At 37.8% G+C, this 25,417-nt stretch overlaps 4 protein-coding genes across 6 annotated transcripts; all 4 read right to left on the bottom strand.

Moving 5' to 3' along the window:
* Nucleotides 1-328: 328 nt before the first annotated feature.
* Nucleotides 329-4,027, bottom strand: LOC146692381 (uncharacterized). Its single transcript, XM_085432468.1, has 6 exons — nt 2,585-4,027; nt 2,304-2,326; nt 1,709-1,900; nt 1,115-1,317; nt 984-996; nt 329-646 (listed from the first exon to the last, which is right to left on the bottom strand). The coding sequence occupies exons 1-6, from the start codon at nt 2,614-2,616 to the stop codon at nt 603-605; spliced, it is 507 nt and encodes a 168-aa protein (XP_085288594.1). The 5' UTR covers nt 2,617-4,027; the 3' UTR covers nt 329-602.
* A 66-nt stretch (nt 4,028-4,093) lies between these two features.
* On the bottom strand, nt 4,094-6,907 carry LOC146692380 (uncharacterized). The gene is made up of 6 exons (XM_085432459.1): nt 6,806-6,907; nt 6,549-6,568; nt 5,396-5,587; nt 4,917-5,122; nt 4,809-4,836; nt 4,094-4,560 (listed from the first exon to the last, which is right to left on the bottom strand). The coding sequence occupies exons 1-6, from the start codon at nt 6,838-6,840 to the stop codon at nt 4,478-4,480; spliced, it is 564 nt and encodes a 187-aa protein (XP_085288585.1). The 5' UTR covers nt 6,841-6,907; the 3' UTR covers nt 4,094-4,477.
* A 581-nt stretch (nt 6,908-7,488) lies between these two features.
* On the bottom strand, nt 7,489-11,079 carry LOC146692379 (uncharacterized). 2 transcript variants are annotated; one of them, XM_085432467.1, is made up of 6 exons: nt 11,020-11,079; nt 10,746-10,763; nt 10,150-10,342; nt 9,624-9,826; nt 9,502-9,526; nt 7,489-9,167 (listed from the first exon to the last, which is right to left on the bottom strand). In XM_085432467.1, exons 2-6 carry the CDS (start codon nt 10,746-10,748, stop codon nt 9,067-9,069), a joined length of 525 nt encoding a protein of 174 aa, XP_085288593.1. In that variant the 5' UTR covers nt 10,749-10,763; nt 11,020-11,079; the 3' UTR covers nt 7,489-9,066. The 2 variants fall into 2 exon arrangements, with proteins under 2 accessions (XP_085288593.1, XP_085288592.1); XM_085432466.1 differs by having other exon boundaries at nt 10,746-11,074.
* A 1,024-nt stretch (nt 11,080-12,103) lies between these two features.
* Nucleotides 12,104-17,308, bottom strand: LOC146692378 (uncharacterized). Of its 2 annotated transcripts, none has more exons than XM_085432453.1 (7): nt 17,163-17,308; nt 15,545-15,592; nt 15,007-15,026; nt 14,173-14,364; nt 13,605-13,813; nt 13,432-13,462; nt 12,104-12,315 (listed from the first exon to the last, which is right to left on the bottom strand). In XM_085432453.1, exons 1-7 carry the CDS (start codon nt 17,207-17,209, stop codon nt 12,167-12,169), a joined length of 696 nt encoding a protein of 231 aa, XP_085288579.1. In that variant the 5' UTR covers nt 17,210-17,308; the 3' UTR covers nt 12,104-12,166. The 2 variants fall into 2 exon arrangements, with proteins under 2 accessions (XP_085288579.1, XP_085288580.1); XM_085432454.1 differs by lacking the exon at nt 17,163-17,308 and adding an exon at nt 16,567-16,635.
* Between the last annotated feature and the right edge of the window lie 8,109 nt (nt 17,309-25,417).

Raw genomic sequence — 25,417 nt, 5'->3', positions numbered from 1 at the left:
CTTCCGAAAGGTGAACTCTGTCACTGTACCAAATGCACATCCCTTACCTCTTATCGATGACTATAAACACTGCAAACACATCTGCACGCACGTGCAGATTGCCCCGTGCGTGGGGCTGCGTGGCCGCAACGCGTTAGTTTAGCTCGTTAATGCGTTAGTGCCATGCAGCCCGGTGAAGATACATGTTTATAAAACACAACATTTCCTTTGCCATCAGTATAGCTAGGTATAGTTAGCAACCAAAACATCTTTTTAATGAACTTTGGAGCCTTTTAGCATGTCTGCAGTATTACGGCGTAATAAGGAGTAAATAATTAAGAACTCACTTCTTAACTCTTTTTTTATTCATGTTTTTTCTTATACATATATATATATATATATTTATCTTCACGCAGTGTGTAAAGATTATCTGCAGATCTGGTATGTTTGCAACATTACACCTCTATTGTGATCCAGATATAAAACAGTGATAGATATATAACAAACAGTATAGATCAGTAAATTCTACCCCAAAACTTCATAACTATAAAGTATTAAAGGTAATAACAGCACAATCCAGAAAGGTTACGTTTAATTTAGTTGCACAGTGACTTCCTGATGAATCATTTTGTTGTAATACAACACCATGTCCCAAGACTCCTCAGATCTAAAATAAAGGCAGGAAACGGACAATAAGTCAGCTAAATATAAAACAATCTATACTTATGAGGATATTTAATTGTTTAATTCAAAATTTTAACCATGTTTATAAATGGTTTTATTTTTGATGGACATTACAACACTAGATGCAATTTTTTTGACTCTGAAAATCAGAAAAAAAAAACCTAAGATCAAATAGATCATAGAGAAATATATTATTGTTTAGAAGAAAAGAGTTCAAAATGTCCACTGAAATAACATTATATGGTTGGTGAAACTTGTACCACAAAGTTTTCATCAGTTTAGAAAATGGCGTAACATAACATCAAGACTGTCATACTTACGCCACAAAATCATCTGAAGAATAAAAAGAAAGACAGAAAGAAATCATTATCACTGATTTTAAAAATATCACAGCACACAACTCTGTCATTGCATCTAAGTGTAATACTAAATCAGTATGAGAAATCATTACCTGACAAACTGAAAGTTTAAAAAGCTTGAAGAGTGTATCTTCTAAGTTATCATTGAGTTTGCAGTTCAGGAGTTTGTCCTCATAAAATAGACAGTCCACGGTGAGATGAACGTTTTGGTTGTTCACCTGTCTCTGACTTTTAGATACAACATAATGAGGATTGATGGTATGATGCATCACCACCAGAATCACTGGTTTACTACCTGTAAGCACAGACACAACCAGATCAACTGAGTCGGAAACAAAGTGAAGCACATAAATTAAGTTTCTACTTTTGTAGCTCATACTGCAGACCATGAAGGCTGTTAAGCATGACCCTTTTGTCACAAATATGTTTTAGTTATTTCTATTTTTAATCCATTAGTTATCCATATTTATTTCTTATTACTTACAAATTTGTTATGAGAAATAAATATGTTAAATATACAGACGTGGATACCTTATATAAGACCAGGCAGATGCAGATAAACTTTAATTTTTAGGCTGTGGTCTCAAAATACATTTCTACAATTATTTAATTAATTATCCTGCTATTACACCATTCACATACAGTTACATTTCTCAGATTAAGTAATCTCATATAGTATTTCTTACAGGGCAGGTTGCTCAGGGCATCTGTGATGTCTGTTCCAACTCGTGAAACAACAGGACAGAAAACCAGAAGATAGTCACATTCTTCTGGAGAATTCACCTGAGTTTGACCAATTCTTTTGAGCATTTCAATAATGGGATAGTGAGCCTCATTTGTTCTTCCCGCCAACCAGACATGGAATGTTTTCCATGAAACTAAAGATGAAGGAACAGAAGATGTGGGTAGTTTTCCAAAGTAACTCTTTAAAACTGTTACATATCCACACAATGCTGTGCAATTATAACTGTAGTCATAATAAAAAGAAAATACACCCTTTTACAGAGTCATACTTATTGCTGCTAAAGATGGTTCTAGAAGCTACTGAATTACTGGTGTTCTTAGATTTCCACACACACACCTACATGCACGCATGCAAACTCAGCATTTATGTTCTGGCCACTTCTCTCATTCATCTTTATTTCCCTTTTGGTGTTTAAATTCTTTAATGCTACAGCTGCAACTTGCTCTATTCATCAGCAACTACAAAGTTAGTGTTGTGTTATGGAGGCAACATTAAGTGTTTCATAAAATAAGAAAATAGGTTGTATTTTTTCCCACCTTGCTCTACTTCTTCCTGGTCTCTGTATCGGGATTATGAAAGAGAAAGCAGCTTTTAGTCTGAATTTAACAATCCAATAAATACAGCTAGTTGGTTAATATGTAACAAGGTTAGTAAAAGGTGCTCAGTGTAAACCCTTACTAGAACCGGAAGACTAAGCTAAAAATAGAAAACAACCTTAGATGGATAGAAATCTATTACTCTAATGCATGGCAGAGAGGCAGCATTTCACAGCCTAAGAGAGATGTTTTTGTTTTTTAAAATTCAGATGTTTACTTACAATATCCTTTGGTAATCTCTTGTGTCTGACATTTTCTTCACCACACTGAAAAAACAATGAATGCTTGTCTATTCCAGTACTTTCACTTTTGATTTGCAAAGGGTCAGTCAGTAAACAGGTCCTTTCAGTGTCACATGATGCTGCTATCTGAAGACAGGCGTTATTCCTGTTCCCCTTTCACATGGCATCTTTTTACAGCATCTCCACCTAGTGGACGCACTATTTCATGAGAGGAACAAACCACAGAAGTGTTTGATGCAAGATAAAACAATGTCAATTGTGCATTTGAAATATACAGTATGTTCACAAAATGGGATTGGTGCCTCTGTACTTTCTAAAGATTACTGTGTTTAATAGAAAATAAAGAGCTGAAAGTTGCATGTAGCCACACTGATGCCACACCCAGTTCCAACCTGGTGCTTTGAAAAGTCACATGAGAAGCAAGGGCTGAATCTGACTGTAAAACACATTGTATTCTCAAATGGCGTTGACTTGTCAATCATAGCACAGGCCATCATAAAGCATACTCTGCTTTATCATCCTAAGGCAGGGACGGTACACCTGGGAGTTTATGTACATCTTCTAACACTTCTCATTGCTTTCTATGCCCTTATGTTGAGCACATTTAAGCAGCAGCACAACTTTGACATCAAAGACGAAGTGACACAGAAACACAGTGAAGACAGTTTTCCCATCCAATGCAACTGATGTGGTCATCTCCAAAGCTAATTCAGCAATGCCTAAATTGTGTCTGGGTGCTATAACTCTGGTCTTTTATTGGTCATTTTCATAATCTAATGTTGTTCAAGTGGTTTGTAGTATTCATTTTTTTATTATCTCTAATCACCTCAGAATTTGATATTGCTATTGCAACTATAAACCATTCATGAAAGAGACCTTAATGATCATGTAGTAAAGCTTTGATGTGAGAAGAAAAAAAGTTCTGCCAAGATGTGATTATAATTGTTAGCTGATTGAATAACTACTCATCTTCTGTAAAAATAGTTATAGAGGAAAACCCACAACTTTTTAATATTTGTGAAAGCCTGCAAGGAGAAAGTATAATTACAAACAAAAAAAGAGTTTTCACAGTCCAGCAGTGCATTGTTTTCTTCTTAAAATATCAGAACTTTGAAAGATACAACAGGTGTGTGGAACATGAGAACATAAACGTAGAATAAAAAAACGATAAATGCTAAAAATTATATATTTTTCTGGTTAATTTCCAGTGTTTTATACTGATCAAAACACTGTAAATAACCAAGTATTTCCAGCAAAAAGAAAAGTTTCATCTAATTTTTTACGTTTCATTTTTTGGAAAGTAATTCTAGAAAAAACAAAACCAAAGCAGACGACGTGAACAAAAGGTATAACAAAATATTTTGGGGAAAATGTAGCAAAGGTATCACTGCTAAAGATGTATACTGCATATGAGTTTTCTCTCTTTATTTTTTCTAAAATTAATAAATAAACTATTAAAACAAAGAGATAAATAAATGAATACAGAAAACACACACATATACGCATGATTTAATTTGTACTTGACAAATTATATAATCTCAACATTATAATCAAATAAAGCTGCATAATTATAACATAATAAATATAATAATATTATTATTACTATTAACAAATATGATTTATTTCAGAACTGAGTTTTTATTTATTAACCCCACCTCCACATTCACACACACACACACACACACACACCCAAACTACAAACTTGAAATATAATGACATAATTTCATATTATCATCAAGTAAAGTGAATTTGTTCACATATCTATCAGCATAATCAGTTTTTACATCATTTCACTTCTGTTCTACTTTTGCTAACTGATCAAGAGACTCATCTCTACAAACACCCACATCAGCTTTCACTTTCAGCGACTTTTTAACGTTTTAAAAATAGGCCTAAAAGTAATAGCAGAAGAAAAATTGTAGCAAGTACTATTACCACCAAAGTTATTTTCCAACCTAAAAAAAAAAAAAGAAAGAAAGAAGAAAAGAGCAATAAGTCTGGTATCATTTACAATTACCATTGTTATATTCTGATTAATCTGATTGACAGCGCTGTATATGGAAACAAATGTGATCAAGTTCAAAAGCTAAATTACATCACATTAGACAGTTAATGAAATTTAAACCAAAGAGGAATTCTACACTAAAACACTTTAGAAAAAATTCACTAAATTAAAAAGACAAAATATTACAGTCATACTTACCGTCCATGAAGTTCTGACAGGGAAACATCTGAAAGAAAGAATGAAAGAAATCAGCCACAGTGATCATCCTTTACTGATAATAAGCCTTGTGTTAGATCAGTCACTTACCTGAGTAGGAGGAGAAACCCGCAAAAATTTCTTCACCTCATGCCACATGATCTCATTCAGGTTGGAATTCAGGAGTTTGTCTTCATAAAACAGACAGTCCACAGTGAGGCGGACATGTGGGTTATCCACCTGTCTCCGGCTTTCACCCGCAACATAATCAGTATCGAAGGTATGATGCATCACTACCAGAATTGCTGGTTTATCACCTGAAAACACAAAGAAGAGAGGGTGAAATGATTGAAAACAAGAAATTCAAAATATGTTTTCCATCTGTAGCCTATGCTGTAAGAACATAAAAGCTGCATGTGGCTCTTTGCCTGAAGAGCCACATGTTGCTGAACCAGTTTTCTATGTAAATACTGCATGGGTGGATACCTAATGTAAGACCAGTCACATACAGTTGCATTTTTTAGAATACCTTCCCACAATCATTTATAAGATTCAATCAGTGCTAAATAATATAATGTAGCTTTTCTTACGGGGCATGTTGCTCAGGGCTTCTGTGATGTCGGTTCCAACTCGTGAAACAACAGGACAGAAAACCAGAATGTAGTCACATTCTTCTGGAGACTTCACCTCTCTTTGGCCAAAGGTGATCATCTTTCTAACAATGAAATGATGAGTCCCATTTGTCTTTCCCTCCACGAAGACGTAGAACTTTTCCCCCAAAGCTAAAGATTTGGGAAAAAAATTAGATAATTGTTCTTAACTTTGTGTAGCTGCACAGCTTCAAGCAAAAGAAGATAAACCTTGAGTCCATTCTGCAAGTTTCAAAATAATCTAAAAATTATGTCAACTTTTCACCTCAATGTTAATTACAGAATGTATAATGTATGAATGTACATTTTATTAATGTAGAAAATTTCATTAGACACAATGTGCTTAAATTAAAAGATAGGAAGATAAAAACTATGTAGTAATAAAATACAAGACAACACACACACACACATACACACAAAGAATTAACTGTAAGAATAAAAAGGTTTTAAGTACGTGTTTGAAGGTCTTCTTTGAAATAACAGGAAGTACCCTTAGCACACTTAGATCTAATTAGACCTGAAGAGATCTAATGGAAGTCCATCTAAGCAAAATAGATTTTTTTAGCTGCTCCCAAAATCTGTTTAAACTTTAAACCACAGAAGTAATCATAGACCTGCAGCTCTGCCCTTCAGTTTAGATTAGCATGGATTAGCATGCTAATACAATTTCCAGTTAAAAGAGAAAGTGAAACTAAGTTAAAACAATACAGAAAAAAACAGAGCATGTTTAGTGGCCTGCAACACCGTGGTGCTTTTAACCAGAGTTTAAAAGGTCAAAGACAATGCAGTCGCAGTCACAGAAGTGTAAGGATGCATTAACTGTTTGAGCAGTGCTGGTACGTCTAAAACTAGACGTAGACATGAAAAATGAGAGTAATTATGAGCAGCAGGAGCAATTATTTACATTTCTAGGCAGTGAATATACTGCAAGTCCAGTATGCACTCTCATTTAACCAAAAGCAATTCCAATTTTAGTTGCAAATTCTGCAATTCGCCAAACTTGAGGTTCCTTTTTACTAGTCTGCTGCATGGTGCTGTCAGGAAGTGTAAAGTGTTTGAGATTAAGTTAGAAAAAACAAATGTAATTGCTCACCATTTTCTTCATTTGTGCTTCTAAGTAGAGACGTGGAAAGAGAGAAAGGTGCCTTAGTCAGACTTTAACAAAGCTGAATAACTTCAGGTAAATATGCGTACATCCTGGTAACAGCTGTTCTTCGCAAACTTATAATAGAACACATCATAAAAAAACAAATGAAAAAACCCCAAATCTTAGCAGTGTATAATCTGGGATTTAGCTTTTAACAGTCTGAGAAAAAGGATCTAAAACCAATATTTAAGAAGCTTACTTACGGAGTACTTTGATAAGATGTTGGTGTCTCTGCCATATTTTATCACACGCTCAAGACCAGTGAACACCCTTCCCCCACGTCCAGTCTTCCTTCCACTGTTTGTTGAAGGCAGCGTGTCAGTCACGGAACAGGAACTGCAGACATAACTGTGTGCTGAAGGAAATAAGATAAGAGCACAGCAGCAGCGGAGGAAATGTAGTTACTATAGTGTGCAATACAAAGACACTAGCAGTTACAATGTTGGGGTCTTCAAACTACATGTTCAAAAATTGGGGTTAATTGCACCACATAGCGTAGGTGTACACAATTAATATTTACCCAAGCTTTCACAACAACTTCTACTGTTTGTTCTTCTCAAGAAATATGACAAATATATCCACTGGGTGGCAGTGTTGTAAAAAGACAATCTGAAAGTGGCTCTGATTGGACTGAAGTCCAAAACACCAACTTCATGTGTCACTGAAAACTAATTTATTACATTTATTCTAACTAAGAGACAAGTGATGTCAAAATGTATTCCTTTTACTCGGTTCTCATACCAGCATAATGGTGTCAGGTATCTACCGATAACGAGTATGCAGTACCGAGGTTAACTGAGCTGTTAATTAAGCTTTGTGTTTTTTAATGTTTCAGGCAACGTCAGTCTCAACACAAATATTACTTCAATAATATGTTTTGAATGTAAATAATTCAAATAAATAACTAATAATTATTTATTAGTGACAACAGGACAAAAATATTTAAATTAAAAATGAACAAAAGCTATTTGCTTTATTATTTACAGTCACACTAGTTTCTTCTTTCCTTTTCTCAGTTTGAGTCCTTTTACTGCTCAACCATCACACACATGCACACAAACACATGCAACTGCTGACATTTAATAAAACTCATAGACTTGGGGACAACATGTTAAGTGCAGTAAAAGCATTTGTTGTTACACTACATGCACTGACAGTGAGAGTGAGCGAGAGAGAGAGAAATAGTAGTGTCAGCTCACTTGACCATAGCTGCTCTTAAGTTAAAAACATTTGCCAACATGCAAGTAAATACTGTTGGTTAGCCAGAGTGAAATGCCTCCAAGCTAATTTCACTTAGCCTTCATTTTCCTCTGTGTTGTCTTAGCTCTCTTGGTTACTGATGCTGCTTCTGCATGGCCTAGTAAACAAATTTGATAGTAATAAGAATAGATTGGCCATATCATCTTGTTTTCACTGGTATCAGATTCACGTTTTGAGTCCAGATCTGACAAATGTCAGATCCAAATATGTTTATATTTACATTACCTAAGAAAAAAATACTACATAAAGGAGATTCATGTATCCACACTGCAACACAGTGCATGTTCATATGGTATCAACTTGTCATTGGTTGTCCCGCCCCGTATCACACCCTGCACTACTGTTGTTTTTGACTCAAAGGAAGGGCTTCCACTCAGCTGCTCAGCAGACCATCATTTCATTTTTTATGTTTAGGACAGTTAATGCTAAAACATTTAAACTCTTTTGCTGTTTTATTTACATTTATTTACAGTGGCTTGTGCAATTCAACTCAGCTGTAAATAAACAAATATTTCCAGGATGTAGGAGCTGCACGCCATTATTTACTGATGTGAAAGTAATACAACAAAAACTACAATTCAATAACAGCAGAAGATATAAACAAAATGTAACAGGTCTGTATAAATTACAGGCAAAATGCAGTGAAGGTATTGGTGGTTAAAGGATGTAATGTTACGTAAGGGTTTACTCACACTTAGATCCAAGATAAATTAATAAGCGTAGACAAGCAACAGAAATATGAAACATTTGAATTTATTATTCACAAATGATTTCGTTTTGATAAGATTATTTGGACAAATCAGCAGAATTACGTCATAGAGATGATTTGCTTTTATTTATAGCTTCACCAAGTTGCAATATAACCAACAAGATACCCTGGATGTGTGAAGTGATTTTAGTAAACCAACACTGTATATCAGTACAGCAGTGCACAGTGTTGTTTTACAGGACAATTTGTTTTCATAGAAATGTGCATCTAGTTTGCTGTCTGCATTAATGACATGGCTAGAAAAATGTCCTAGTGCTCATCTAATAATCTTTCTCCTTATTATTGTTATTATTGTTGTTGTTGTTGTTGTTGCTGAATCGATTACCTAAAATATGTGATTATGTACTTATTTCCAACTTAGCCTTGAACTTAGCCATATAACTCCTTGACCTTAAAAAATAGATTCCTTTTGGTTTTGCTATCCAGGGACTGCTCTCACAGCCCTATTTTCTTTTTTATTTCAGGACTGTTGAAATACACAAAGATCGCTACAGCAGTTAGAGCTGCAATCCGAAGTGCTCGACGATTCTTCAAATCTAAAATGAAGAATAAAAGAGCAATGAGTTACCTCAGATCATTCTTATAGGCCAAACAATCCAAAGTCATTATTAGAATATTAAATTCTATGATTCAAAGTTTTGAACACCAAAAGACTATTTATAGTATACTTTAATATGTTTAAACTATATATTCCTCTTTGTTGTATACAGCAATGGCTTGGAGAATTAGTCTCAATCCATGAGCAAGTAGGCTTTATTCTAACATGCTGACTTATCAAGACAAAACAAAGAGGGATAATTACTTTAAAACGTGTCCCTTAGGGAAACACTCCTTAATGTTATAGTATGAAACTGGAACAATCATACTTACATTTGATCGTTCCAAACCACAAAACCTGAATAATAAAATGAAACAAAGAAATAAAGTATTTAAGTATATGCCAAAATAATTATGTGTAAACCTGATAACAGATCAATACATTTTGTCATTACCTGGAGAGTGGAAACTTCCAAAAATATCTCTATTTCATTCCACATCTTATTGTTACGTTTAGACTTGAGGAGCTTGCCATCATGAAACAGACAGTCCACAGTGAGGCGGACATTTGGGTTGGTCACTTGTCTCCGGCTTTCAGCTACAACATAATCGGGATTGAAGGTGGGATGCATCACCACCAGTATTACTGGTTTACCACCTGTAACCACAGAGACAACAGGATGAAATGATTCAGAACCATAACATAAACAAAAATTTGGATTACTCCATCTTTAGATTATACTGCAGGACATATAAGCTGAACATTCTTCTACAGTAAACAAGATCCTTCACCTCCGATTTCTTAATCCTTGTTTTTATTTTCTATTTTTTCATTAGTCCAAAAAAGATATGAGAATAGCCCTTATCTAAGAAACAATATTGACACTGGATTTGTCAGTAAATCTCCCCGGTTACTTAGAAGCACCAACTCCTTCACAATATTAGTGAAGACAATAGAAAAACTAATTCAATTTTCCTCACGGGGCATGTTGTCCAGAGCCTCTCCGATGTCCGTTCCAACTCGTGAAACAGCAGGACAGAAAACCAGAAGATAGTCGCATTCATTTAGAGCGTTCACCTCTGCTTGGCCAACATCTTTCAACCTTTCAACAATGTGACGATGAGCCCCATTTGTATTTCCAGCTTCAAAGATAAATAATTTTTTTCCCCGAAGCTAAAGATGGATGAAAAAGAATATTTTAGGCATATGCTTATAATTTTTATGCAGTTTATGTTGTGTGTGTGCCAGTTATATGAATCATGATCTAAATAAGCAAAAACTAAAGGAAGTGGGTGAATTACTGTCAGTGTGAATGTAGCTTTTTCCATGTGAGCTTTTCTTAATGAATGGAAATGCACATGTCAGCTAATCCAGGTGACTGGATTGGACACTAGATCAAGTGCTCCCCAAATCTAGTGAAACCACCGCCATAAGTCAAAGATTCACTCCTCCTTTACTTCTCTTTATGTCTTTAACAGTTCCCTATTATGCTGCAAAATGCTGCATTCACGAACTGTCAGCTGTATGGCGCCATCAAGTGTTTAACAAACGTAATAAAGTAAATGTATTTTCTCACCATTTTCTTCTTTCTTTTCTTTGCGTTGGGAAACAAGTGGAAGAAGAAATTAGCATTTAGTGGGAATTTAAAAAGTTGAACAATTCAGCCAGCAGGTAAATATGTGTCAGTGTTGGTAACACTGAAAGCTCTGCACGAGCTTTTACTGGATCCAGACAAAGTCAAAAACGAAAAAAGAAAGACCACCTTAGAAGAGTGTGTGCATGCACGTTAGAGATGAGGGAGCACTTCAAAGCCTTATATGGTTAGTTAATCATTTTAAAAGTCGACTTACGGAAGAGCTTGATACGTGACTCGTGTCACGGGCACACTGAAGACGCTAAAAGCCCCTCCCCGACCGCCTCTCAGTGCAGCACTTTCACTTTTGATTTGAGAAACAAAGACAAAACAGAGATGAGAATGTGTTTTGAGAGAGAAAAGACAAGAAAGGTAGGAGGTGTGAGTTATTGAAAATCATTGTAAATGTGTGTGATACAATATAAAGATGAACCTTGATAAAAAATTAAAAAGAAAAAACAGTTGTTTGTTCATCTCATTAGAATCTGCAATACTGATCACGACCACTGGGAAGCAGTGTTGTAGAAAAATGAAGTCAGTCCAAAGCACAAGCTTCACCTGACACTGAAAGTTGAAGTAGAAAATATCAGTATCCCCCACCCAACAACTCAACTAACTACATTTATGCTGAAGAGAGACGAGTGGCATAAAATGTATTTCCAAAATTACAAATGTTTTTGTGCACACAGGCATTTTAAAATATTTTAATAACATCAACACTGATTAGTAAATCAATCAATATTTTAAATCTGAGTCACCTTACACGCTATGTGTGTCATTTACTGTTTACCTCGTGACGAAGGTGCGGTGCATCCACAACTATGTACTCTGAAGCACAATGATCCGAGTGAGATGCTACGGTATGACTTTAAACAGGCGCTTCATGCTTGAAAACCCTCCAATGTGGCTGAATTACATCAATTCTGCAAAGATGAGTCGGACAAAGTTCCCCCACGGTGCTCGAAAAGACTCTCAAATGCTTGATTGCAGTTGTTGCTGCTAAGGGTGGCCCAGCCAGTTAGTAGGCTTAGGCTCCCTTTTTCGCACAAGGCCATGTACGATTAGATTTTTCCCTCTTTAATAATAAACACCTACATTTAAAACATTTTTCTTACTTGTGTTATCTTTGTGTAATATTTAAACTTGATTGATGATCTCATTTCAGTGTGACAAAAAATAGGAAATCAGGAATGAGGCAAATCACTTTTTCACATCACCATATTTATTGTTATTTATTAGTAAATTACATTTTTAGTAAAAAGTAAAAGGTTAATAAGATAAAGTACAGAAAAGCAACAAGACAGGAAAGATTTGTATTTATTCTTTATGAGCATAATTATGATAATACATTCAGCAGAATTATTTCACACATATGTTTTATTTGTACTTGATGACTTGTTAGTGCCTTCAGCATGAGCATGCTCGACCTTGTCTACTTGTGTAAGTGTCACTAGAATGATGACAAAAATGAATGCAATGATGAGTGCTACAATCAGTAGATGGTTCTTTATCCCTAAAATGAAGAAAAACAAAGATTATTAAAGGTGGTATTTTTTAATATTATATATAAAATACAAAACATACTGCAAATGGCAGAAACTGCAATTAAAATAATAATAATAATAATAATAATAATAATAATAATAATAATATCAAAGTTTCTATTTTCATGGGCCCATCTAAATCATTGAACTCAGGTGCTCCAATCACGTTCTTAACCTCTGATTTATCGAGTCAAGCACCCAGCCATGCAGACTGCTTCTACAAACATTTATGAAAGACCGAAAGACCAGGTCGCTCTCAGGAGCTCAGTAAATTTCAGTGTGGTACCATGATAGGATGCCACTGGTGCAACAAATTCAGTTGTGAAATTTTCTCATTATTAATGAATTAACAAAGTGGAAGTGATTGGGAACGACAGCAATTTAGCAGCAAAGATAAAGGCCACGTAAAGTCAGAGATTGCTGTCAACATCAGTGTCTGACTTCACAAATGTGCTTCTGGATTAATGGTCAAAAAATCCCATAAACACACTTCTAAACCTTGTACAATGTCTAGTTAAAGCTATTGAAGCTATGAAGCAATTGTATTTGAAAAGGTTGGGTCAATATCATATTTAATGGATTAAGAATGGGATGGGAATCAAGTTCATATGTGGGTCTTTGGCCCAGTGTTTTGAATTTATGAGGTTACGGTTCCTCGTGTTTTGAGAACCTCTGGTTTTTAGGTCTGGCTTCTTTGTAACTTTAGCTGGTTGCTATTTTCCTTGGTAATCTATAGTATTCTCTGTTCTTTTTATTCTTTAATATTCTACTTCATGTTCCTAGGTTATGATCAAGTTTAATCTGTGTGCTTTGGTAATGCAATAGCTATCATGTTTTATGATCCCTTTCTGTCTCCACAGTCATGTCTGGTCTGTTCAGTTGTGTTCCAAACGTGTGTCCATTCTGCCCTAATGTCCTCCTGTGTATCTAAACCCTCAGTTTGCATCTGTTCTGTGTAACTTTTGAGGTACTTTTCAGCTAATTTCACAGGTGGGATAACTACATACATTGTCATTTTAATCTGAATGTAAAACTGGGGCAAAAAAAAGCTGTAATTGGAAATTCATGGTTGTAGTCACACTTACAATTGACTATCCTGGTCAGCAAGTCAGAGCCCTAAAAAGGAAGAAGAAAAATTAGAATACAAATAACAAATTAACTGGAGCATTTGTAACAAACTGCAATGTTTGAATCATACCTACCTACCCACTACTTTATTCAAAACATCAATATTAGATAAGTTTTTTTTAGTCAGTACCTGAGTCTCCAAACTGAGAACTCCAAAATGATTCTTGATTTCAGCCCACATGTTGTCATTGAGACTGCAGTTAAGGAGGGTGCCATCATAAAAGAGACAATCCACAGTGAGGCAGACATCTGGGTCGTAGACCTGTCTGCTGCTTTTGGCTACAACACGACGAGTATCATGAGTGTGGTGCATCACCACCAGAATCACTGGTTTACCCACTATAAGGACAGAGACAGTGGGATCAGATGGTTCAAGAAAAGTGAAAAAACATTTAAGTTAGTTAAGTTACTAGATATTGAGCTGAGGCTGTAAGACATTAAAACTTTTCTTCATAACCCTTTACATTATTTCATCCATCCATTATTTTCCATCTACTTGTTCAACTGAATATCACACAGGAGCTTCCCATCTGACACACAAGAGAAAAAGACAACTAATGTAAGTAGGTCACATACAGGTAAATTACAACTTCTTACCATGACATTTCTCGTGATACCAATTTAACATTCATGGATTTAAATTACTTCCCTTTACTTGTGATGACAAAAGAAAACTAGTGTGATTTAACATTTCGTACGAGGTTTGTTGTTGAGAGCCTCTGTGATGTCTGTTCCAACTCGTGAAGCAATAGGACAAAAACCTAGAAGGTAGTCACAATCTTCAGGAGAGTCCACCTCAGTGTGGCCGATGTCTTTGAGTTTTTGAACAATTTGAGAATGAGCTCCATTTGTTCTTCCCGCCTTCCAGACATAGAATTTTTTCCACAAAACTAAAGATGAAAGAAAAAGAAATTTAAGTACATTATTCACCTGTAACATCATTTTGTACTACTTGAGCCAGATGAAGGTGAAAGAAATAACAAAATGATATCATCTATCAGTGGCTTTTTACATGGACTATTAAGGGTGCTGATTAGGATCTCCCCAAATGTGCTGAAACTACTGGAGTAATCACAAAGCACTCAGCTGCAGTGCTTTCATTTTAATAGGGTAGTGTAAATGACCACGGCAGACCCGGTGACATTAACATGCTCTGTTACCTTTATTGACACACAGAGCTGCAGCTCTCCCGCTGCCAGCTCAACATAACCAACAACAACACCACCACAGGACCCAGTGCTATGCTTAAGTCGGTGGGGCATGATTGCGGATGCCGTGCAGGTGCGTCCACCTTCCCTGCACGGCACCGCAGGCCACACCCAGCCACAGGTGGTTTAGTTATAACAGAAAATGAAAGTGAATTAAAACAAGGTGTGTCTTCTTCTTCTTTATTTATTTTGATTTTTGTTTGGTTATTAAAGCTCTTCATAATTATCATGGTAGAAGTATCAATAAATGATGTTTTATAATCACCAAATGCAGTTTAATGAATTTAACAAATACAGTCTTGAAAAATCTACTTGTTTTCTCACCTTGTTCCTGTTCCATGTCTCTAAGAAGGATCAAGAAACAGAAAGGAGCATTTTTCAGCATAATTATCCACAGACAAGGTGAATGTACATCACAAGCTCTCTTTAGTGGCAGCTGCCCTACAAAAGCTATCACTGGTATAGATGTCTGAAAAAAAAACCCAAGAGATACTAATCTGTATTATTATTCAGTTCAGTTCAGTGAGAAGATGAGAAAACCTAAATGTGCCACTGAATGATGCAGGAAACCCAACTCCTCCTTCTAAAGCACAAGTGCGCACTGCAAAAGTTCCACAGCCTTACTATCTGCACAGCAGACACAGAAAAAACAACAAAGTCCAGTATGATAACAGGAGCACCTCAATGTCAACCATATAGATGTAATTTAATATTTAACACTAAATCAACTGTGACTGCATAATTTCCTGAATAAAGTACTTTGATTGTAATTTATCGGTAATCTGCATTATTACATTGCATGGCAGAGAATAAGTAGTTCACAGCATCATGGGGTGAAAAAAGAAAGTAAAAGGTTACTTACAAAAGAGCTTGATAATTTCTTTCAATCTCTGGCATATCTTTCCTCAGGCTGCAGTAGAATGAAATGCAGTGTAAATGAAAGTCATGGTCACTGCAAAACTTTCACTTTCACATGTGCAGACAGCCACCCACTCATCCATCCACTTATCTGTTTTTTTCCTGCTTTTAGATGCTGAGCACTGGGAAATCTCCCAAACAGAAATATTTTCAGAACACTAAAGATGAAAAGGCTTCATTTAAAAAGGGTCAATTGGAGCATAATATTGCATCATATCACAGTACTTGAGTCAGATGATTTCATTTGATATTAGTGCCTTTTTTAAGTGAGCTACAAAGTGCCTTGGATACTAGGACCCAAAATTAGCTAAAATCACAGAAATAATGACGAAGGACTGTGATGGAGTGATTTTGACAAAAGTTGTCATTGTTGTGCTTAAAACTGTAAACCTTGTCCTAATCTGCATGTTCAGCTATTTTTCTGTCCCTCCCCGACATCTAGGATGGTGGGGGATGGTAATAGCTATAGTGTTTAACTGCAGGCACATTGCATGTAAAGGTTCTGGTTTCTTTATTTAGAAGGAATGTTTACTTCCTGCCATTTATGGGCTCACCTGTGCTTGTATATGGTGGACCATTAAAGGGGTTAAGCGATATATGGGGGGTGAGGGAAGGTGACCCTTTTATGACTATAGATGTTGTTAAACGGCTGTAACCACATATGACTAGCAGGAAGTCATGTATACAGAGTCACGTACACACACATGCACTCACATGCTCATACGTGCATACAGTCACACACACAGTGCCTTAACTTAGTGGTTCCCAAACTTTTTTTGCTGGGCCCCCCTTTGTTCTACAAGAAAAATATTGCCCCCCCCTCTCTCTCGCACACGCGCTAACACATCCTCCAACCACACACACCCATATTTTGCTCCATTGCGGTTTATTTCACACCTCAAACATTTAGTAAACAATTTAGCAAATACAAGTAATTCGCAGGTAGTAAGAAAATAAACTACTAACCCTTTTACGCTACGTCCGCAGCTGTTTCGTCCACACGTATGAGTTCATCACGCAACCTTAAAGGTATGTGCCTTTTTCCACGTCACGCTGTGCGCCACGTTATTGTTTACAGGAGATGAATTGCAGAATGGCAGATAGTCAGATTAACAGTATTTTGTCTCTATCTTCAGGTTTTACACGCTTACATATAAACAAGCAGTTACTGTCCCTCCATTTAGAAAGGCAGAGGCGTCACGGTGTGATTATTTTACATGTAGTTTTTTTTCCTGTGTAATAACATTGTTATCAATACATTTTTCAAAAAATGCCTCTCTGTGCAAAATGGGTTTAAAAACATAAACAACTGTGGGATGCTGTTTGTCCGTGATTTGAACCGAGGGAGCAAATCGTGGCAGGATCAGCCTGATATTATTTGTATCCCACTGTAACTTTACTGTATAAAGAGCTAACATCTCTAAAATGTCAGGAGTAGCTATTTATTACAACAAGTGTTTGTGAACTAAAAATCAAGAATGTGGGATACTGTTTGTCCGTTTTTTGAAGAGCCCAGCGCTGCTCTCGACGCAGGGAAAACCAATTCTGCAGGGGAGACCTACCTCGGCACTTGTGCAGGTAAAGCCAAAAGGAAGATTTGCTTCGCCATATTTTCTAGTCTTTGGCTTAGAATGAAGTTGGTTTGGAAACATATTCAGCTATGCTTTATCTCCTGCTTTGCTTGTGTGGGCGCCCCATGCAAGCAGTGTCCAAGCGTTGTTTTGTTTTTTCCCTTTTCATGCCGCGCCCCCCCTGCAATGGCTCGGCCCCCCCCTAGGGGGCGGGCCCCACACTTTGGGAAATGTCTCCCTTAACTCTTAGGAGAAACCTTATGGGTTTTACAATGGGGTGTTTCTGTAACTGATATCTCTGAATAAAAGGCTGCGAGGGGACACTGTATTTTTTTAAGTTGGCTGAGATCAGGTGGGGAGTTTGTAGCTCCAAGATCCTGACCAGACCGGCTTCTCTTGCAAGTTAAAATGGACTGAGCTCTGAGTGTCTTGCTTTGTTCACGGGGATAAGTCTCTGAGTCACCGAGGCCAGCGAGTGCAGACCTAACAGACTGACTCTATCGAAGTACTTTCACTTTATATGTTAAGTTTCACTTATTAAAGAAAATGAAATTGAGGCAAAACAGAGTGTCTTTTCCCCTTCTTTCTCTGCATATATTTTAATCCCCACTTTTAACAGTAGAATATCAGAATCAGAATCGTGTTTATTGGCCAAGTATATGTGCAGACACATACAGGGAATTTGGTTCCGGTAGATGGAACACACACACACACACACACACACACACACACACACACACACACACACACACACACACACACACACACACACACACGTGTCTACATATACACATTACACATACATACACAAAGCTGTGTAAACCAACTATAAATAACAAATCTAAACTTATATACATACAATACAGAAATGAATGAGGTGGAATGAATACTGCAAAATGTACATAAGGTGCAGCTGCAGTCTGGCAGTGGGAGCAGTGTGACAGGTCAACTGTTAAGAAGGGAGATGGCGAGGGGAAAGAAACTGTTCCTGTGTCGGGTGGTCCTGGTCTGCAGGCTTCTGTACCGTCTGCCAGAGGGCAGCAGATCAAAAAGTCTGTGTGCAGGGTGTGAGGGGTCTGTGATGATTTTCCCTGCCCGTTTCCTGGTTCTTGAGAGGTACAGATCCTGGATGGAGGGCAGGGGGGTGCCGATGATCCTTTCTGCTGCCCGTACAGTCTGCTGCAGTCTGCTCCTGTCCTGTTTAGTGGCTGCTCCATACCAGACTGTGATGGAGGAGCACAGGACAGACTCAATGACCGCAGTGTAGAACTGGATCAGCAGCTCCTGTGGAAGACTGTACTTCCCCAGTTGTCTCAGGAAGTACATCCTCTGCTGGGTCTTTTTGAGGATGGCGTTGATGTTGGTCTCCCACTTCAGGTCCTGGGAGATGGTTGTACCCAGGAACTTGAAGGTCTTCACAGTTGACACAGGGCTGTCTGATATGGTGAGGGGGAGCAGAGTTGAGGGATGTCTCCTGAAGTCCACTGTCATCTCTACAGTCTTAAGAGTGTTCAGCTCCAGATTGTGCTGACTGCACCAGAGTACCAGCCGCTCAACTTCCTGCCGGTATGCAGACTCATCACCATCTTGAATGAGGCCAATGACGGTGGTGTCATCTGCAAACTTTAGGAGTTTGACAGCCGAGTTCTTGGAGGTGCAGTCGTTAGTGTAGAGGGAGAACAGTAGTGGTGAGAGGACACATCCTTGGGGGACACCAATACTGAGGGACCGGGTTTCAGAGGTGATCTCCCCCAGCCTCACTTGTTGCTTTCTGTCTGTCAGGAAGCTGGTGATCCACTGACAGGTAGCTGGTGACACGCTGAGCTAGGAGAGTTTGGAGGAAAGAAGTTCAGGCACAATGGTGTTAAAAGCCGAACTAAAGTCCACAAACAGGACCCTGGCATAAGTTCCCAGGCGGTCAAGGTGTTGCAGGATGTAATGCAGCCCCATGTTCACTGCATCATCCACCGACCTGTTTGCCCGGTAAGCAAACTGCAGAGGGTCCAGCTGGTGGCCTGTAATGTCTTTCAGATGGGAAATATTACAGTGTCTCTCATATTTCTACATCATCAGCATTACTGATGAGACACAAGCTCCAGTTATACAAACTTATGAATGATTCATTATTTACTCTATAAGGTACCAAGCTTTAACCAACATTTAAAATAAATAACAGACTGAAATTCTATTTGTCATTTTATTCTCAAATAATAGAGTGATAAAAGTATCTGATTTGGTTATTAAAACACTAAAACCATATAGAGAGACTGTATTGATCTGACCATAATGGAAAAACCCATACTGGGTGTCATCTATCTAACCAACGTAAGATACAAAAACCTTTATAGAGTGAATATCATAAATGTATCTGTGACTCTGGTCTGTAAGTTAAAGTTTACTTATACGATTAGAACAATTGTTAGAAATAAATACAGATCGGATACACAAATCTGAAGGATTTATATTTATTTTTCACAATATACGTAATCACAATCATATGTAACACAATCAGCACAAAGCAGTATTATTTACATGGAATTTTGTTTCTGTTTAAAATTTCACGAGTCCTATTCTGTCAGTGTCCATGAGCGGTTGTGGACTCGTTTTATATTATGCATGTTTGCTGCACTCTGCTGCTGTTTTTGTCTTCTCCATGCTTGTGTATATATAGGCAAGTGGGTGTGTGTATGGGTGTGGATGAGCACTGGGGATCAGGCAGGCCTGGTAGGTGTGTCCCGTCTGGAAGCTGGCCACACCTGAAGCGGACGAGTACACACACCTGCAGCTAATGAAGCCTTGTCAGGGGAGCTACTTGAGAGTGTGGCTGAGCGCTCCTCAGCGCGGGATAATTGTGTGAGATGCTACGTTAGTCTTAAAGCTCAGTAAAGTTAGTATGTGTATGCACGCAGCTGTATTGTGTCTTAACGGCTGCTTCTGTTTCCCCAGGAGACGTGTGGAACACCAGACAGCAGCCAGCACGGGGAGTGCTGAGACACCGGAGCGGAGAGCACAAAGACAAAGACTTTTCGGGGAAGACACGACACGGAAGTAAAGGGAAAGCACGGAGATTTATTATCATTTATCGCACTGTAAATAAACGCACCGTTTGCAGTGCGTTTTATTTCCCCCCCACATCCCCACGGTTTGCCCTGGCAAACCGTGACATATTCACGCTCATGTCTCCTCACTTAGACTCACATTTGTACATGAACCTTGATGGAAAAAAAAAACAAAACAAAAAAACAAACAGTTGTTTGTTGTTCTCATTAGACTCTGCAATACAGATTATGACCACTGGGAGGCAGTGTTGTTTAAAAAAATGAAGTCAGTCCAAAGCACAGGCTTCACATGACACTAAGCGTTGAAGTGGGAAAAAATGCAAGATTCCCCACCCAACAACTCAACTATATTTATACTGAAGAGAGGCTAGTGACATAAAATGTATTTCCAAAATTAGCTGCTCAGTTAAAGATGAGCTGCCATGATGTAACTGACTGGTTAACGATGTGTTATGTTAAAGTCTAAATGTGTGCAGTATCAAACAACCACCATCAAACAACGTCCATCGTGTCTCACTGTTTGGAAGTGAGAGTTGATGGACAAGAGCTGGCTCTGAATGAGAAACACATGCTCATATGATATCGAGTTGTTAATCATACAATAGGCCAGTCGTAAAGCATGCTTTGCTTTGTGTCTCTAAGGCAATGATTAAGCTCAGCTGACACCATAAACAAGTGCTCTTTTACTCATTTAAAGTCGGCCTAAAGTTTGTTAGGCCAACATAAAAGTTTTGGGTCTCCACTGAGAGTCACAAAAATTTAACAGGCTGTTCACAGAGATCCTCACCATCGGACTAACCCAAATATGCTCTTCCACTTTGTGATTGTGTATGCAAATGTTTTTGTACACACAGGCATTTTAAAATATTTTAATAACATCAACACTGATTAGTAAATCAAAAATATACAACTCAACAAATAAATATTTTTGCAATATTTTAAATTGAGTCCCCTCACACGCTATGTGTCATTTACTGTTTACCTCATGATGAAGGTGTGGAGCATCCATGTCTATGTACTCTGGCTGTGGGGAAGGAGTCCAAAACAAGTCAATGAAGCTCATTTCTGTACGACGACGGCCATATTGAAGGGACTTGTTGAGGATAACGTTATTAATGACTCAGGCACTTTAGAATTCAGTCAAACTGTTTATCAGAGGGAAAGTGTGATTTTTAGGACACTTGAACCTAAGATTAGCTGGCATATTATTAGTTTATCACCACCTGTTGTTTAGTCGCACAAATCACCCTTGTCAGCTCTCTGGAGACTTTTAATTGTGACAATAACGGGAATAAATAAGCATCTTGGAGCATGCTTTGGTGTGTTCGAGCCCTAACTTCAGTTCAGGAGATTAAGTTCGAGGTGAGAAGAAAAAGGGGAAAGAGAGCATCAGTGGTGGAGTAGATGAAGAAAAGGAGGAGAAAATGATGGGAAAGAGAATCATCATCATCATCATCATTTATTTATTTATATAGCACCTGGTAGACCAAAGTGCTGTACAATACTAATATGCACATAGTAATAAAACCAGACATAGCAATAAAAATAAAAAAATAAAAAAAATCAGTTACCCACAGAGTTAAAAGCCAGGGAATAAAAATAGGTTTTTAATAAAGACTTAAAAACTGTCACTGATGTAGCCTGTCTAATATGGAGAGGAAGGTTATTCCAAAGCATCGGCGCTGCAACAGAGAACGCTCGGTCTCCTCTAAGCGTGACAAAGTGCCCTGCCCAACCCCTATTAAAAGAGAATTGCAATAATCTAAACATGAGGTAATAAAGGCATGAATAACACTTTCCAGGTCACGCTTGGAAAGAAAGGGCTTAACCTTTGATAAACGTCTGAGGTGATAAAATGCTGATTTTACCACCCCGTTTACATGGTCATCAAAGGTGAGTGCAGAATCAATTTTAACTCCGAGATTTGTGATCGAACTCTTTAGTTGGGAAGTCAAAGCTGCAAGATCAACATCCGGAGTATGAGAAGAACGATTTGGGCCAAATAAAATTGCTTCTGTCTTCCGATCATTAAAATTTAAAAAGTTTTTTTGCCATCCATGCTTTGACATCAGTAAGGCCGTCAAGCAGAGGTCCAGTTGGGAGACTATCAGAATGACTAAAAGGTAAGTAGAGCTGGCAATCATCTGCATATAGATGGAATGGCACTTTATGTTTCCGGAAAATCGCACCAAGAGGAAAAAGGTACAAGGAAAACAATAATGGCCCAAGAATAGATCCCTGTGGCACGCCCCAAAGCAGAGGGGCCACAGAGGATGAAGCCGACCCCAACTTAACACAAAAGGTCCTATTTAAGAGATAGGACTTTAACCACAAAAGTGCCGAACCAGAAATTCCCACACAGTGCTGTAAGCGGGAGATCATAATAAGTAAAGACCATTAGAAATAGATGATGGAAACTACAAGTGTGTAAATTCTAAATGCTCATATATAGTTTAAAAAAGCTGATTTTCAATTAAAACTAAGTTTTAATCCACACTTAACAGCAGCTTTTTAGCTTCATATTTCAAAGACCTTTTGCAGCCAGAGGCTGTCCCCTCTCAGCTGGTCATTAGGAAAAGTGAAGGTTTAACTAATCTTTCAGACCCTCTATGCATTTTACTAACTTGTATGGACACAACATATAATATGGATACAATTTTCTCATGCAGTTCTATTTTGGTACATTTTTATTATCTCTAGTCATTAAATGATATGATAATGTTTCGAACTGAGTGTGTGGTGTTTTTTCCACGCTGTTTTGACTCCACGGTGTCCGCCCCTTCAGAGTCGAGCTCGGTCCACACCTGCCTCCCTCACCTGTTTATCGCTGGCAATCAGCAGGAGGGATATTTCAGATCAGCGTCTCCCCCAATTATTTCCCAGTTCATCAGCTACACTATGGTGGTATCAGGCCTCTTAGAAATTCCTTGTTTCTTGTGTTCATTATTTGTACTTACCTTGTTATCTTCTCATTCCACACAGCCACAATATGATTCCACGCTACCTTCTGCTACTTACCTCTTTCACATGCTGGTCACCTTATGAAGATCTCCTCAGATTTTGGGATCACATTTTCTCTGGACTCACTAACACTCACCGTGGTCGCCTGCCTGTCCTCCTGCCTGCCGGCTCATCCACAACACTGGAACTCAGGTTGCAGGAGAACCTGCTCCTCTTGAGCTTCTTGCCTCCACTCACAAGTAAGCTACAGCACTAAAGTATTATTCCTTTCCTTTCCTAGCCCACTCAGACCATTAACTGACTTCTCCCTCAGTTTCAGTACCTTCCCCTCCTGAGACTCGTACTCCCCCTTTTCACGGCCAATCCCTGTGTTCACTCACGTTTCACCATTGAAATTCTGTGTTCCTGAAATAAACCACTGAAAACGTATTTTTGCTCCACATTGTGTTTTGCATTTGGGTCCAAACTTTGTACCGGCCACCTGGCCGTAACAGATAACTTATGTAAATTGTGGAGCTTGATTACTCCAGTAGTTTCAGCACATTTGGGGAGATCCTAATCAGCACCCTTAATAGTCCATGTAAAAAGCCACTGATAGATGATATCATTTTGTTATTTCTTTCACCTTCATCTGGCTCAAGTAGTACAAAATGATGTTACAGGTGAATAATGTACTTAAATTTCTTTTTCTTTCATCTTTAGTTTTGTGGAAAAAATTCTATGTCTGGAAGGCGGGAAGAACAAATGGAGCTCATTCTCAAATTGTTCAAAAACTCAAAGACATCGGCCACACTGAGGTGGACTCTCCTGAAGATTGTGACTACCTTCTAGGTTTTTGTCCTGTTGTTTCACGAGTTGGAACAGACATCATGGAACACAACTGAACAGACCAGACAGGACTGTGGAGACAGAAAGGGACCATAAAACATGATAAATATTGCATTATCAAAGCACATAGATTAAACTTGATCATATGTCGAACTCCAGGCCTTGAGGGCCGATATCCTGCAGCTTTTAGATGTGTCTTTGATCCAGCACAGCTGATTTAAATGGTTATATTACCTCCTCAACATGTCTTGAAGTTCTCCAGAAACCTGGAGAACTTCATTTGATCATCAATTGAAATCATTTGATTAAGGTGTGACCCAGGGTGATATCTAAAACCTGCAGGACACTGGAGTTCGACACCCCTGATCTAGGAATATGAAGTAGAATATAAACAGAAACAAATGAACAGAGAATGCAATAGATAACAAAGCAAAATAGCAACCAGCTAAAATTACAAAGAAGCCAGACCTAAAAACCAGAGGTCCTCAAAACACAAGGAACCGTAACCTCATAAATTCAAAACACTGGCCAAAGACCCACATATGAGCTTGAGTCCCATTCCATTCTTAATCCATAGGATTCAATATGATATTGACCCAACCTTTGCAAATATAATTGCTTCATAGCTTCAATAGATTTAAATGGACATTGTACAAGGTTTAGGAGTGTGTTTATGGGATTTTTTGACCTTTAATCCAGAAGTACATTTGTGAGGTCAAACACTGCTGTTTGATGAGAAGGCCTGACTCCCAGTCTGCACTCTACAGGTGTTCTATTAGGTTGAGGTCAAGACTGTGTAGGTCAGTCAATTTCTTCCACACCAAATTTGCTCATCCATGCCTTTATGGTCCCTGTCATGTGCACTGGTGCAGAGTTATGTTGGAAGAGATTGAAGCCATCACTAAACTGTTTCCACAAATTTCAGAGCATAAAATTGCCCAAAGATTCTATCAAACAACCCCACACCATAACCCCCTCCACCAAACAAAAACATAATATTCCAGAAACACCCTTTGCCGATCCGATCAGCTGTTCGTAACACTTCTCACATTGAAACAGACGTCAGCGCGAACGATTGCATGTCCGCCATTTCCTGCCCGAAACCGGATGTAACGAAATTTTCACAAAAGTAGTTTTTTATTTGTAGGCCTTAAAAGCCTATACTGGTGTTTTTTTAAGTCATGTTTGACTTTATGCTTTTCTGAATAGTTTCTGGGATGCTTAGAACTCAAATTGCACTGCTGGAAATAGTTTATTTTGATGCACATGCTGTTTTCTTTGGAAATTTGCATCATAGGATTGTTTTTTGTTTTTCCTGCAGTATATAAAAATTGGTGTATCTCAAAAATAAAACTATGAAGACACTTAAAATAAATTTCCTGTTGTAAACTATTTTTT

Source organism: Copadichromis virginalis, linkage group LG15 (assembly GCF_057382275.1).
Source record: "Copadichromis virginalis isolate Kocher_CV1m ecotype Utaka linkage group LG15, C_Virginalis_male_GT1.1, whole genome shotgun sequence".
Lineage (NCBI taxonomy): Eukaryota > Metazoa > Chordata > Actinopteri > Cichliformes > Cichlidae > Copadichromis > Copadichromis virginalis.
The sequence above is the reverse complement of the archived record's forward strand: the minus strand, read 5'-3'. Positions and strand labels throughout refer to the sequence as shown.

What these genes read in the sequence shown, in the direction of transcription:
- LOC146692381 (XM_085432468.1), bottom strand. Translation starts at nt 2,616, where the DNA reads ATGTCAGACACAAGAGATTACCAAAGGATATT. An exon ending in AGAGATTACCAAAGGATATT is followed by an intron (nt 2,327 to 2,584) that starts GTAAGTAAACAT and finishes ATCCCGATACAG; the next exon opens with AGACCAGGAAGAAGTAGAGC. An exon ending in TGCCCTGAGCAACCTGCCCT is followed by an intron (nt 1,318 to 1,708) that starts GTAAGAAATACT and finishes CTGTGCTTACAG; the next exon opens with GTAGTAAACCAGTGATTCTG.
- LOC146692380 (XM_085432459.1), bottom strand. Translation starts at nt 6,840, where the DNA reads ATGGCAGAGACACCAACATCTTATCAAAGTACTCC. An exon ending in ACATCTTATCAAAGTACTCC is followed by an intron (nt 6,569 to 6,805) that starts GTAAGTAAGCTT and finishes GTCTCTACTTAG; the next exon opens with AAGCACAAATGAAGAAAATG. An exon ending in AAGCACAAATGAAGAAAATG is followed by an intron (nt 5,588 to 6,548) that starts GTGAGCAATTAC and finishes CCAAATCTTTAG; the next exon opens with CTTTGGGGGAAAAGTTCTAC.
- LOC146692379 (XM_085432467.1), bottom strand. An exon ending in GGCTCTGGACAACATGCCCC is followed by an intron (nt 9,827 to 10,149) that starts GTGAGGAAAATT and finishes CTGTGGTTACAG; the next exon opens with GTGGTAAACCAGTAATACTG. An exon ending in GTGGTTTGGAACGATCAAAT is followed by an intron (nt 9,168 to 9,501) that starts GTAAGTATGATT and finishes TCTTCATTTTAG; the next exon opens with ATTTGAAGAATCGTCGAGCA.
- LOC146692378 (XM_085432453.1), bottom strand. Translation starts at nt 17,209, where the DNA reads ATGGCGAAGCAAATCTTCCTTTTGGCTTTACCTGCACAAGTGCCGAG. An exon ending in TTACCTGCACAAGTGCCGAG is followed by an intron (nt 15,593 to 17,162) that starts GTAGGTCTCCCC and finishes ATTCTACTGCAG; the next exon opens with CCTGAGGAAAGATATGCCAG. An exon ending in TTCTCAGTTTGGAGACTCAG is followed by an intron (nt 13,463 to 13,604) that starts GTACTGACTAAA and finishes CTTCCTTTTTAG; the next exon opens with GGCTCTGACTTGCTGACCAG.